Source organism: Mustelus asterias, chromosome 24 (assembly GCF_964213995.1).
Source record: "Mustelus asterias chromosome 24, sMusAst1.hap1.1, whole genome shotgun sequence".
Classification (NCBI taxonomy): domain Eukaryota; kingdom Metazoa; phylum Chordata; class Chondrichthyes; order Carcharhiniformes; family Triakidae; genus Mustelus; species Mustelus asterias.
The window spans coordinates 23,507,158-23,520,967 of NC_135824.1; the positions used below are offsets into that span (position 1 = coordinate 23,507,158).

General features: G+C 39.5%; 1 protein-coding gene across 2 annotated transcripts in view; it reads left to right on the forward strand.

The window, feature by feature from the left end:
- Nucleotides 1-10,854, forward strand: part of LOC144511278 (DNA-binding protein RFX7-like) — a 77,343-nt gene extending 66,489 nt beyond the window's left edge. For both annotated transcript variants that reach the window (XM_078241446.1, XM_078241445.1), the window contains exons 8-9: nt 203-516; nt 6,127-10,854. In XM_078241446.1, the coding sequence (XP_078097572.1) occupies nt 203-516; nt 6,127-9,480 (3,668 nt within the window). In that variant the 3' untranslated portion in view covers nt 9,481-10,854. The remainder of the gene's footprint in view (nt 1-202; nt 517-6,126) is intronic.
- Nucleotides 10,855-13,810: the final 2,956 nt, after the last annotated feature.

Genomic DNA, 13,810 nt, shown 5'->3' on the forward strand with positions numbered 1-13,810 from the left:
GGTGGAAGCAGGATCATTACTTTCCACAATCATTATTACATTGGGTTTCCACTAGTGTTGAAGGTGAAACAGGCAAAAGGCACAGAATGGATGAAGTTGCTCTTTAAGAAAAGCATTGTTAACAACCTGCAGAATGACTTGGGAAGCATCGATGTGTGATCTTTTTTTTTTTCAGAAGTTGACATCATTTTCTTTCGTGCAGGTGCAAAACAGCCTTCAGCTTTTATGCCCATGACCGAAAGCAATTCCTTTCAGCCTCAAGTGAAGACTTTGCTTTCCCCATCAGTAGATGCGAAGCAACAGTTGCAACGTAAAATTCAACAGAACACACTGAAGAAACAACAAGAGCAGAAACTCCAATCTCCACTACCAGGGGAACAACAAGTAAAGAAAGTGGAAGGTGCCACGGGTACCACTCTTGGGGGAGTGGCCAGTATCCCCAATGGAAGCCCTGCCCTGCTTTCTCCTCAACCTACCATTGGCATTGTGGTGGCAACTGTTCCCAGCCCTATTCAAGTAAGTTACTCATGGTTCAGACATTAAGACTGATCAAGCAGAGCAAGGGCTGTGATCAAAGGTAAAACATCTGGAATAAAAATGCATTACGTGGACTGTGCATTACTTATTAGTTTTCAACAACAAACTTACATTGTTTAGGTATATAGAGTCATAGAGGTTTACAGCATGGAAACAGGCCCTTTGGCCCAGCTTGTCCATGCCGTCCCTTTTTTTAAACATCTAAGCTAATCCCAATTGCACGCATTTGGTCCATATCCCGCTATACCCATCTTACTCATGTAATTGTCTAAATACTTTTTGAAAGACAAAATTGTACCCGCCTCTACTACTACCTCTGGCAGCTGCTTCCAGACACTCACCACCCTGTGTGTGGAAAATATTGCCCCTCTTGACCCATTTGTATCTCTCCCCTCTCACCTTAAACCTATGCCATCTAGTTTTATACTCCCCTATCTTTGGGAAAAGATATTGACTGTCTTGCTGATCTATGCCCCTCACTATTTTCTAAACCTCTATAAGATCACCCCTAAGCCTCCTATGCTCCAGGGAAAAAAGTCCCAGTCTATCCAGTCTCTCCTTATAACTCAAACCATCAAGCCCCGGTAGCATCCTAGTAAATCCTTTCTGCACTCTTTCTAGTTTATTAAATCCTTTCTATAATAGGGTGACCAGAACTGTACACAATATTCCAAGTGTGGCCTTCGTAATTTCTTGTATAACTTCAACAAGACATCCCAACTCCTGTATTTAATGTTCTGACCAATGAAACCAAACATGATGAATGCCTTCTTCACCACTCTGTCTACCTGTGACTGCACTTTCAAGGAGCTATGAACCTGTACCCCTAGATCTCTTTATTCTATAAATCTCCCTAACGCCCTACCATTAACTGACTAAGTCCTGCCCTGGTTTGATTGACCAAAATACATCACCATGCATTTATCTAAATTAAACTCCATCTGCTATTCGTCGGCCCAATTGATCAAGATCCCGTTGCATTCCTAGATAACCTTCTTCACTGTCCACTGTGCCACCAATCTTGGTGTCACCTGCAAACTTACCTCCTAAATTCTCATCCAAATCATTAATATAAAAGACAAATAACAGTGGACCCAGTACCGATCCCTGAGGCACACCGCTGGTCATAGGTCTCCAGTTTGAAAAACAACCCTCTACAACCACCCTCTGTCTTCTGTCATCAAGCCAATTTTGTATCCATTTGACTACCTCACCCTGGATCCCATGAGGTTTAATCTTATGCAACAACCTACCATGTGGTACCTTGTCAAAGGCCTTGCTACAGTCCATGTAAACAACAACAACTGCACTGCCCTCATCTACCTTCTTGGTTACCCCTTCAAAAAACTCAATCAAATTTGTGAGACATGATTTTCCACTCACAAAGTCATGCTGACTCTTCCTAATCAGTCCTTGCGTCTCTAAATGCCTGTAGTCTCTCAAAATACCTTCTAACAACTTACCCACTACATATGTGAGGCTCACCGGCCTGTAATTCCCAGGCTTTTCCCTGCAGCCCTTCTTAAACAAAGGCACAAGATTTGCCACCCTCCAATTTTCGGGCGCATCACCTGTGACTATCGATGATTCAAATATCTCTGCTAGGAGACCTGCAATTTTCTCCTTAGCCTCCCATAATGTCCTGGGATACACTTCATCAAGTCCTGGAGATTTATCTACGTTGATGCACTTTAAGACTTCCAACACCTCTTTCTCTGTAATATGTACACTCCTCAAGACATCACTATTTATTTCCCCAAGTTCCCTAACATTCATGCTTTTCTCAACAGTGAATAGAGAAATATTCATTTAGGATCTCACCCATCTCTTGTGGATCTGCGCATAGATGACCTTGTTGATCCTTAAGAAGCCCTACTCTCTTCCTAGTTACTCTTTTGCCCTTTATGTATTTGTAGAAGCTTTTTGAATTCTCCTTTGCCTTATCTGCCAAAACAATCTCGTGTCTCCTTTTTGTCCTCCTGATTTCTCTCTCAACTCTAATCTTACACCCTCTATACTCTTCAAGGGATCCACTTGATCCCAGCTGCCTGTGCATGTCATGTGCCTCCTCCTTTTTGACTAGGGCCTCAATATCCTGAGTCATCCAGGGTTCCCTACTTCTACCAGCCTTGTCCTTCACTCTTAAGAGGAATGTGCTTATCCTGATCCCTGGTTAACACACTTTTGAAAGCCTCCCACTTACCCGATGTCCCTTCTCCTTCCCACAGACTCCCCCAATTAACTTTTGAAAGTTCCTGCCTGATACCATCAAAATTGGCCTTGCCCCAATTTAGAATTTTAACTTTTGGGCCAGACCTATCATTCTCCATAGCTATCTTAAAACCAATAGAACTATGATCCCTGGTCCCAAAGTGATCCCTCACGAATACTTCTGTCATCTGCCCTTCCTTATTCCCCAAGAGGAGGTCAAGTTTTGCCCCCCCCTCTAGTCGGGCCATCCACATACTGAATGAGAAATTCCTCCTGAATACACAACAAATTTCTCTCCATCCAACCCTCAAATACTATGGCTGTCCCAGTCAATGTTGGGAAAGTTAAAATCCTGTTCTATTACCGCCCTATTTTTCTTGGAGCTATCTGTAATCTCCTTACATATTTGCTCCTCAATTTCCTGCCGACTATTTGGGGGCCTATGGTACAACCCTATCAAAGTGATTAACCCTCGGATATATCCCCTCTCCACTACTGCCCTGATGTTTTCATTAATCAAAAGTGCAACTTCCCTTCCTCTCTTACCTCCTGTTCTATCTTTCCTTTAGCATCTGTACCCTGGAACTGAGCTGCCAGTCCTGTCCTTCCCTTAGCCACATTTCAGTAATTGCTATAATATCCCAGTCCCACGTACCCATCCATGCCCTGAGTTCATCTGCCTTGCCTGTCGGGCCACTTGCATTGAAATAATTGCAGTTTAATCTGGACTTCCCTTGCTCTCTGCCCTGCTCTTGCCTGATCTGTCTAGTAATAGGATTACTGACACTGCCTTTACTATTTAATGTGCTCTCTTTAACGGTAAAGTTAAATATAAAGGTAAAGTTGCTGTAGTCCCAGATGACCATAGGCTGCTCTTCCTTTTGAGCATCATCATAGCTCAGGCGAAGGACAAGGTTGAGAGGTGGGGCCTTCATGAATAACCTCAGCCGGTATGGGAATTGAACCCGCGCTGTTGGTGTCACTCTGCATCACTAACCAGCTATCCAACCAACTGAACTAATCCAACCTCTAAGTTTAGACATAGATACTGATGGCATTTGATATTAGAAATTAGATGCTAAAACACTGCACTTCCAGTTGTATGCCAGAAGTTGCCTTCAAACTGTCTTAATTTTCCTTCTTAACTGGCTGAATCATATGATGACTAATAAAAAACAACAGAGCCTTTTACTTGGGAGTAACACCAGCCATATTTTGGCCTATCCCATAAAGTACACCTTGTAGTGTTTTCCTAATGGAATGGTGTTGATTGTGATGGCACTTTGTTCCCCCTTCTTTCTCTCCCCCGAAGGTAGTTAGTATAATGATGTATTAAACCATTGGTGTGTCAAAAAAATGGAGAAATGGCGATTACTCTGCTAATTTATCTTCTGCATGTGATATCAGGTCGCACAAAAGCTAGAATCTTCCTCACTTGTGGATTAAGCCTGGTATTTCTTTGTCTTTATGTATTGTTTAAGTCTTTAAGGGTATTTCTCTCCAATGACACCAAATTGCATTTATATTGCTCCTTTAACAGAGTGGAATGTCTCAAGGTCCTTATTGAACAAAATGTGACCCCAAACGTAAACATCAGAAACGAGCTGTGTGTAAAGCCACAGAGAGGATGCATTGAAATGAATTATTTTAGAATGCCTTTAAATATTTAAATGTATAAAGATATACATTGAACGCCTGTTGGCACTGGGGATAAATGTGTTATATAATGATCTTCTCTGAGTTGTATATCAAACCTGATTCCTAGCTTATGAAGAGTTAGCTGATTTCGGCATGGGCGACAGTGACGCGCTAAAATTACTTTGACTTCTTCAGATTTCCGAGTAGACTCAGTTAGGGTTTCAGTTTCTGATTGCAGTCCAGCCGGAAAATGCATATCTGAGTGCTGGATGATGGCTGCGTTGGGCTCAGCTATGATGTTTCTTTTGTGGTCCTGTCATCACTGACTGGATCTGATCATGGCACCTGCTGATGTGCATGAACTGTGATCACAGCACAAATCATCAGCTTCAGGGAGAAGAGAAGCAAACTGATTAAAAGTTTATCATATGAGAAATAGTGATATATCAGAAAAAGATGGAAAAGTAAGGCTTTATTGAGATTTTTACAAATGAAGAGTTACCTCCATTTTCTCTGATAAACTTGCACATAATCTAGGCTGATATTTCAGTCTGAAGTGCTGGCATTTGGATGAAACATTAAACCAGTGGCCTTTGGTTGGATATTAAAAATTCCATGGCACTATTTGAAAATGAGCTGGGAATTCCTTCTTCCCGGTGTGCAGGCCAAGGGGCTTTCCATCAGTTAACCATGAAAATAGATTGTCTGGTATTACCATATTATTCTGTACAATCATTTCCAAAATGTATCATGGCTGAAAAATACTTTGGGATGGTCTTGATAGTGCTTTATAAATGCAAGGGCTTAAAAAACTGATACTACCGGTGCCAGCAGCAAATATGAATATTTAGCATTGTATTTTGATTTGGGGGAAAATCCACTGTTTTATATTTTCCTTTTTATTAAATTTCCTTGTTGCTCTGTATCTTGTTGCTAGGCTTCTTATCCTAATATAGCTGATTTCCCCACAGGAAGAGGAGAGGGAAGATGGTGCCCTTTGTGTTAATAAATGCCTTTATTATGTACACAACCTGTTGCTCCAGTATTATTACAAATTCTGCAGGAAATTCATGACTAACAGAATTACATTTGTATCATCATATGCTGCAGCGCATTGTGCTTTTGCTCCCCAAATTTGCCACTACACAATTCATATCAATAGCTTCCAAGTTGTATATTATCCCGACCTGGGAATAAATCATCATTCTTTCGTTGCCTCCAGATCAAAATTCTGGAACTTCCTACTTAACAGTGCTGTGGGTGTACCTTCACCACGTGGACTGCACTTTCTCAAGGGCAGTTAGGGATAGGCGATGATGCTGGAATTTCCAACAACAGGCCCACATCCTGTGAATATTTTAAAAGTAGTTGAGTATTGATACACACACACACTTGTGTGTGATTATGAAGAAAATTAAAATAGGAGAAAAGTTGCTAGTGACATTTAAAAAATGTAATTAACTTGGAGATATTTTCAATAACTGAGGGTACAATGATTTTAACTTTAAAATTAGCTCTGGAAATAAAAATAGAAGATTTTACCTTCACTTGGAGATGTTTACCCTATTCAATGTAATATATTTTACTACTTTCCTTTAATGTACATGTGGCAAAACCGTTTGTAGTTCAGTCTGTTCATACTTAGTGAAGCACAAGAAAAATCACTTGTTTCATGCTGAGGTGTTTGTATATATTTGTTTAAATATAATTTTTACAGGGCTGCAATATTCAATTTTTCAGATGCAGAGAAGCAGACAGATGATGACATCACCAAGTCCGTTAGGATCATCGGATAGCAAGGTCCTTCCTTTGAACGTTCAGGTTGTTGCGCAACACATGCAGTCTGTCAAACAGCAACCGAAGACTGTCCAGAATGTCCCTGCCAGTCCACATAATGATCGCTCAAGACCTCGCTATCATCAAATCTTACCTAAACCAGCCTCAACCAGCACACTTACCCTCAGTTCCCCAACTACAGTACTTTTGGCCAGTAGTCCAATTAAAACTGTTGTTCCTGGAACATCCCATGCAAGCCCCCTGAATATGGTGAAGATGACAACAATATCTCTCCCTCCTAACACTGGTGCATCTCCCAAACCTACATCATCAGCAAACAACAACACTGGGATAGCAGACAAATTGAAAACTGGTCCAACATTGAGAGTTGGCTCAACTTCATGCCTTTCTGCCGCAGGATCCAAAATAAGTAGTGCCGCAACTACACCTACTGCTGAGATTGTTAAATGTGAACCTGAGGCAATATCAAGTGATGAAAAGCAGATTCAGTGCCAAGAGAATTCAAGTCACTTGAAGGATCCAAGAAGAACAGTTGGTTCCTCTCCCTGTGGCCTGAAAAGTAATAGTGAAGTTAACCTGAAAGTGAAGACATCAAATGGAAAAGCAGCTAATGAGAAGACAGCAAAGGTTTGTAATGGTCAGAAAACTGAAGGGAAAAAGATCAAAAATGAAGGCAAGTTTGTGCGTAATGAAAACCTGGCCATTTCGATAGTGGGAAATAATCAAAATGCTTTTTCTGTTTCCTCCACTTCAAATTTCACTTGTACCAGCATTAATTCAAAATCCATTACTGATACTGCCAGGTCTCATAAAGACAATGGGATGTGCCCAAAAAGTCCAAGAAAACGCTCTCCCTCTAATTCTGCATTTGAGCCACAGGTGACTCCTGTGAAGAGAGCTATGCTTTTAGAACATACAGTAGGTAGTGCAGAACATCAGAAGACCTGCCATGGCACTGCAGTAATGACATCTCCAAAACTATCTGCAGCTTTACCAGTCAAAAGTGAAAACGCACCAGCAGTGACTCGGGCACCCTGTAAAATTACCGTTAAACTGAATACAACGGGAATAACCCGTATATTAGCAAACCCTTCATCCGATATTCAAATAGTAACCTTGGATTACCCTTCCACTGTTGCAGAACAAACATCTGCCTTTCAGGAAAACAAAACTACAGATTTGGAAATGAGTTCGTTCAATTTGCAAGAAGACACAAGTACAAAGCTGACCACCAGTCATACTGACATGCTGCATATCAAAAAGAATCACCAGTGTTTTGCAACTACAGAAAGACAGCAGGTTCTAAATGCTAATGTGATTGAGAATTCGGGGACCATTGATTTTCAAGTGTCTGATTGGGAGCCAGTACAATGTAATGGGTTGGATCAGCAGTCTTATGATCAGCAAATGCAGGCTCAGAACCAGCTACAAGGTTCTACTTCAGTTCAGCTGCAAGGTCTAAATCAAGCACAGTCATCAAACCAGTTACCTCTGCAGGATAGTTTGATGGAGCTTGCACCTTCAGGTTCGCAAAGCAATGAAAACTACTTTCAGTTTGATGAAGATCTGACGCAGGACAGTATTGTTGAAGAATTAGTATTATTTGAAGAGCAAATGTCTATGAATGTTGGCTATGGAACTGGCTTGGGAATACCTGCTCATACACTAGGTCAAAGTACAGTGCTGTCATCTCATCAAGCTGGACAATTCTATCATCCAGTCCATAGCAGTGGCACTCCAACCCCAACTCCTACACCAACACCAACTCCTACGCCCAATCCAACACCGACATCAGAGATGATCGGCTCTCAAACTTGTTCAAGTCCAAGTTCCAGAATGGCTCAGACAACGCCAGTAGACAGTGCGCTTGGCAGCAGCAGACATACACCAGTTGGCACACCTCATTCGAACTGTAGTAGTAGTGTGCCTCCAAGCCCTGTTGAATGCAGAAACCCATTTGCTTTTACTCCAATAAGCTCCAGCATGGCATACCAAGATGCTAGTGTCATTTCCAGCAGTCCTGTTAAACCAATGCAGAGACCTATGGCCACTCACCCAGACAAAATAAAAATTGAATGGATGAATAATGGATATAACACTGGAGTAGGCAACTCTGCAGTTTCTAGCAGTGGTGTTGGTATTCTTCCCAGTTATCAGGAACTGGCTGAGGACCACTTTAGAAAACCACATGCCTTTGCTGTTCCTGGACAAATGATGCAGTCATATCACCATAATGCCATGCAGTTACAGTCTAGACATCATGATGCTCAGTTGGGGCGTTTAACTCCAGTTTCACCTGTACAACACCAGGTAGCTTCTATGGCTAATGGCAGTAAGCAGGAGGGCTTTGCAGTTCCAGCACCTCTTGACAACAAAGGAACACATACGTTGATCAATAATTTTAGGTGTCGTAGTGTCAGTCCTGCTGTTCATCGTCAACGTAATCTTAGTGGAAGTACTCTAACTCCTGTGATTAACTTGCCAAGAACAAGTTTGGCGTCTTTTGGAAATCTAGTAACACCTGAAGTTCACAACACCTTTGCGAACAATATTTCAAATAACAGTGCCAACAGTATGGCTCAGCGAAGCCAATCTGTCCCTTTGTCTGTTATGATGCAGACTCCTTTCCCATCTTACCAGAAGCAAACCAACACTAAGAAAATTACAAATGTGTTGTTGAGTAAACTTGATTCAGACAGTGATGATGCAGTCAGAGGTCTAGGAATAAACAACTTGCCCTCCAATTATACAGCAAGGATGAACCTTACTCAGATATTGGAGACAACATCTAGTTGTGCTAGTGCCAACCAGCAACCAATGATTAATTCAAGCTCTTCTGTCTTTGAATTCCAGAAGCCTAGTTACCTCCTAAAACACACCAACAATGATCAGTTAGGTTATGTTTCTGAGGATAATCAAGCACAAACCGAAGCCAGCGAGCAGTCATTGGATTTCAACAATACAGTCAAAGACTTTCTGGCTGAAGACAGCCTACAACCAAACCAGCAAATGGTTGGTCAAGTATCATCAGATCTAAATGTTGCCTCTGATTTTTCCAGTGATCTCAGGTTGTCCGCTGAGCTTTCAGGCAGCATAAATGATTTGAGCACTTTAGATACAAATCTGCTGTTTGACCCAAGTAAACAACAGGGACAAGATGTTGATACTACACTGGAGGAATTTAATGATGATGCAGTGTTCCAGCAAATCTGTAATGAGTCCATGAACTCCATGCAGTCTTCAGGTTTTGACTGGATGGAAAGTAAAGATCATCCTACAGTTGAAATGTTAGGTTAAATCAAAGAGTACTGTTAAATATATAGCACACACGTAACTTTTTGACACATCATATTTGGCCTAACAGATGTGCCTGCCTTAAGAGAAACATTTCTTCCTTTTTAAAAAAAAGGTGTTACAGGAGAAAACTTAACGACTGTGCACATGGGTTTCAATAATGTGTCCATAATGCTTTCATTTTAGATGCCAGTATTTGCCATCTTCCTGTATGGTTTACTGCGAACATGTGTTATCCATTTATGGAACTGGGTTAATTCATAAGCTAGGCTGTCTCAGGTAGGTCGCTGTAGTGAAAAGTAAATGCAGGTCGAGCCTTTTTAAGATCAACAGTGGTGAGATAAAATCCTGCTCCCATTAGATCAATTTATCTTGTATAGAATCACTTTCATTCATTGCCTTTTCAACTGTAATATCCAAGATATGATTTAGTTGACTGTATTTTTCAGCCTAGGATCTCTTGAGATAAAATCCCAGGCCACTACCCTGTGTCACACTGACTTCTTTTTAAAATCACAGTATGAAATGCATTGGTTTGCAATGTGTTTTCTACTGAATTTTCCATAACTCTGTTGTAGGAGACATCCTGGTATCGCAGTCACCCTTTGTTATTTTGTTCTCTGCATAATGTTATTCATTGGAGGCGCTTGGAAGTCAACATTATGCACGATACTCTTGGGGTGCGTTCCTCGTTCATGATGTCATTCAAACACCTGATGTGGATTGCAAAATTCCAGGTTGACTGTAACTGGTTTTAATGGATAAATAATGGAGAAGTATTTGAGGAACTGCAGTAAGAGTGCCGATATCTACCTGCCTTTTGGCACTTGAGTTATGTGATGGTTAAGTCAGATATATTTGTTCAGTTATCAGCAATGGAATGTTTGTCTTTTAACATAGAGCATTCAGCGCCTCATTAATATGGTAATTTTTGCAAGATAGTACATTGATTAGGTGCTTTATCCCTTTGTGTGCTTTTTTTATTGCTCTAGTTAACTTGTTCTTGCTAAATTTCTCCGCAATATTTTAACAGGTGTTTTAACCCATTTATTTTAAGCAGGTAAGCAACTGTGTTCTAGTATAGTAAGAAGTCTCACAACACCAGGTTAAAGTCCAACAGGTTTATTTGGTAGCAAAAGCCACACAAGCTTTCGGAGCTCCAAGCCCCTTCTTCAGGTGAGTCACGGAGCTCCGAAAGCTTGTGTGGCTTTTGCTACCAAATAAACCTGTTGGACTTTAACCTGGTGTTGTTAAACTTCTAGTATAGACAGGAATTGAACATGAACCCTTTAACAAGCGCACTAAAATAGTGGATTAAACTCCTTGTACACTTACTCAAAGACTGTACATGATATAGGAAAACCAATGGGTACCTCTAATTGCAAAAAAAAACAATACTACTGCCATTTTTCTTTGTTGTATAAAAGTTTACTGGAATATAGATTTGAAATAGAAATTCCTTCACTCAAAGTTGATTTTGATGCAGTTTCACTTTCCCTTTGGGGAAAGTGTTCAAAATGCCTGACAATGTATTTCTTGATAAAGGTTTGGATTTTTTGTTACGGCATTCAAAAGAGAAGAAATTGCATTTTTTTTAAATCCCCGAGTATGCCACTAAAGGATGGAATGACACTTGCCATATGACAGATGGTGAAAAGAACTCAAAGAAATTTACTACTTCCTAAAAGGAATTGATTTTAATTAGGCCTTGGTATAATTTGCATACCTATCTCTTCCCCCTCCCTTCCCATGAGTGTATATCTTTAATTAAATCTATAACAGCGTTCCAGATTGTTCAGCGAGTAAATACAACATATAGTTTGATCCTGAAACGTACAATTTAGGAGCTCCCTAAAATGTGTCCTCTTTTAGCTGCTGCCCTGGCCAAGCTCAACAAAGATAGGATTGATAAGTCTGTAACTATAAAGGGTAGAAATATAAGATTATCGACAAATAATGTTAGCAGAGTTTTGGAAGAATTTTGATTTGACCGAAAGCTGCTCATGTTGAGGAATAAACATCAGGACGATTGTTGGGATGAAGTGGCCTATTTCTATATTGTCATTTATGTCTCATTCTGTGTTGGGCTTGGAGTGCTCCATCAGAAACTGTGGTGCAAAGAGAATCCATGATACTTTTAAAAAGTGAAGTGGGTAAACATTTGAGCAAGAAAGAATTACTGAGGAGTAAAGAAAGGTAGGAAAATAGTGCTTATGGATAACGCTTAGCGAGCTGACACAGGCATGAGGGGCAAAATGCCGTCTGCTGACGTATGGCTTTATAGGGTAGGTATTGAAGTTTGCTACATCTCCTGAACCAGGTAGTGGAAAGTTTACCAGGGGTCTGACAATGGATTGCTATCACTGTCCTCTGCTGAAAGTACCTACGTACCATTTAAGATACATAGAAGAGATAGGAAAATATTATCTTAGATTGACTGATTCGGCACATACAACTAATTTAAAGCTAAAACCTTTTGATTTGGAAAGTTCTATACATATCTTGTAGTGCATTAATCCACTGAGCAGTCACTGGAATTTGTACATTTAAAAGAGAGGATTGAATTTGACTGATGTGCCCTGCAGTTGAACAGTCCACATGACTCCAAGCTCCGATCTGAAGCATGTTTTAGACAACCTGAGACCTTCAGTGCATAATGGAACTGTAACCAAGTACAAGTCACCTTAAACAGAAGTGGATAAGGGGAGGGGAGAAATCAGAAAGATGAAAAAAAATGCTCTAACTTAGTGTATATTAAATGTCTGTAATTTAATCCCACTATTTAATTTGTGCCTACAATTTGTTTAATGGTGCAAGTCTCCTAATGTATAGTTTATTGATCATCCAAATCAATTGTTAAGTAATTTTAACAATGGTCAACAAACTGTAAAGGTAAATTTTAAAATAAAATAATTTTATTTCCAAATACTAAACCTAGTTCAGGAAAAGATGTGAATTTTGAAAAAGTACCTGTAAAAATATAATTTTATCAGAACTCCAGCTTTACTGAAATAAAATATTCAAGGAGGGGACCTTTGAGTGATTTGTAACAAATACCTGTACAAATTTTAATTTGCAGTAATTATTTTCACATTGTTACCAAGTTTTGCTGTCAAGCTAGGACTTCCTGAACCGCCTGGGGTTGTAATGTTTCCCATTCCTTTCTGTAGCAAATTGGGGGAAAATGCTTATATTTGAGTTTTATTGATTCTACCTAACCTGTTTGTACTGTGATGAAGTACTTATTCCATACCCCTGTGATGAAGTAGGTTATAGGAAACCCTTTGACTGTCTGTTGTGTATGTCCAACGTGTATAACTAAAGATATGAAGAAATTTATTTTCCATGTTAATTGTTCTGACTAAATTGTAAGCATAATGATGAAAGTAAGAATTGGGGAAATAAATAAATTGGATATTACTTGATCATAGATCATAGAATCCTGTGGTCCCTAATCACAATTGAACTGTGTGCATAAAATGTCTTTTACTCTGACATTTACGTCCAAGCTAAAATTTTGTTTACAGAATGACACCGTTTTTTCCCCTAATATTTAAATAACATTTTAAATCATTTTATAGATGTTTTAACCTTGCATCTTTTGAAGCACATGGAATTCAAAACATCTCTACAATAAGCGATGAGCTGTAAAACTAATGCCTGTCAACCTTTTGATAGAAAATTTTATCCATCCAAAATTTATGCCAGTGGGTATAAAGAAATTCAAATATTAAAAATCGACTTCAAAGCTCGAGCTTGTGCTGAATATCTCTATTTGAGTTGTAATTACATTGGATTTATGCACATGTGGCCACAAGATGGTGCTCTGCTTTAATCTATGTTATATTTTTTAATATATAATTTCTGTTCCAAGGGAAGCTCTCTGAGCTGTTGTTCACCCCCTTCTGATTTACAACAAATCTTAAAAATACAGTCAGTAATTTCAAAATTCTTAGGTCAGAGCTTAAACTGAATTTTGTCTACTTGCATAATGACTGGAAAATTTTAAATACTTAATGAAGATGATCATCAGTAACACTAGAAAATACCTAGGTTTGCCATGAAATTTACCAGTTTACTTTAAAGTCCAATGCAGTTATAGTTAGTACTATCATGAAATTAGATTTCATTTGGCCATTCATTTTCTTTCCCCCCCCCAATGTCGTTTGAAAAGCCTGCATCGTGTTTGATGGTAAAATGAAAGGTGTTCCTCCTTTTTTTAAAAAAAAAAAGTAGTAGTTTTCAAACCGTAATTTAAAAACAATTGGCTCCTGTTCTAATTCAGTTAATATGATTACGCTGTGTTTGGTTGTCAATCATGAAAATTGTGACC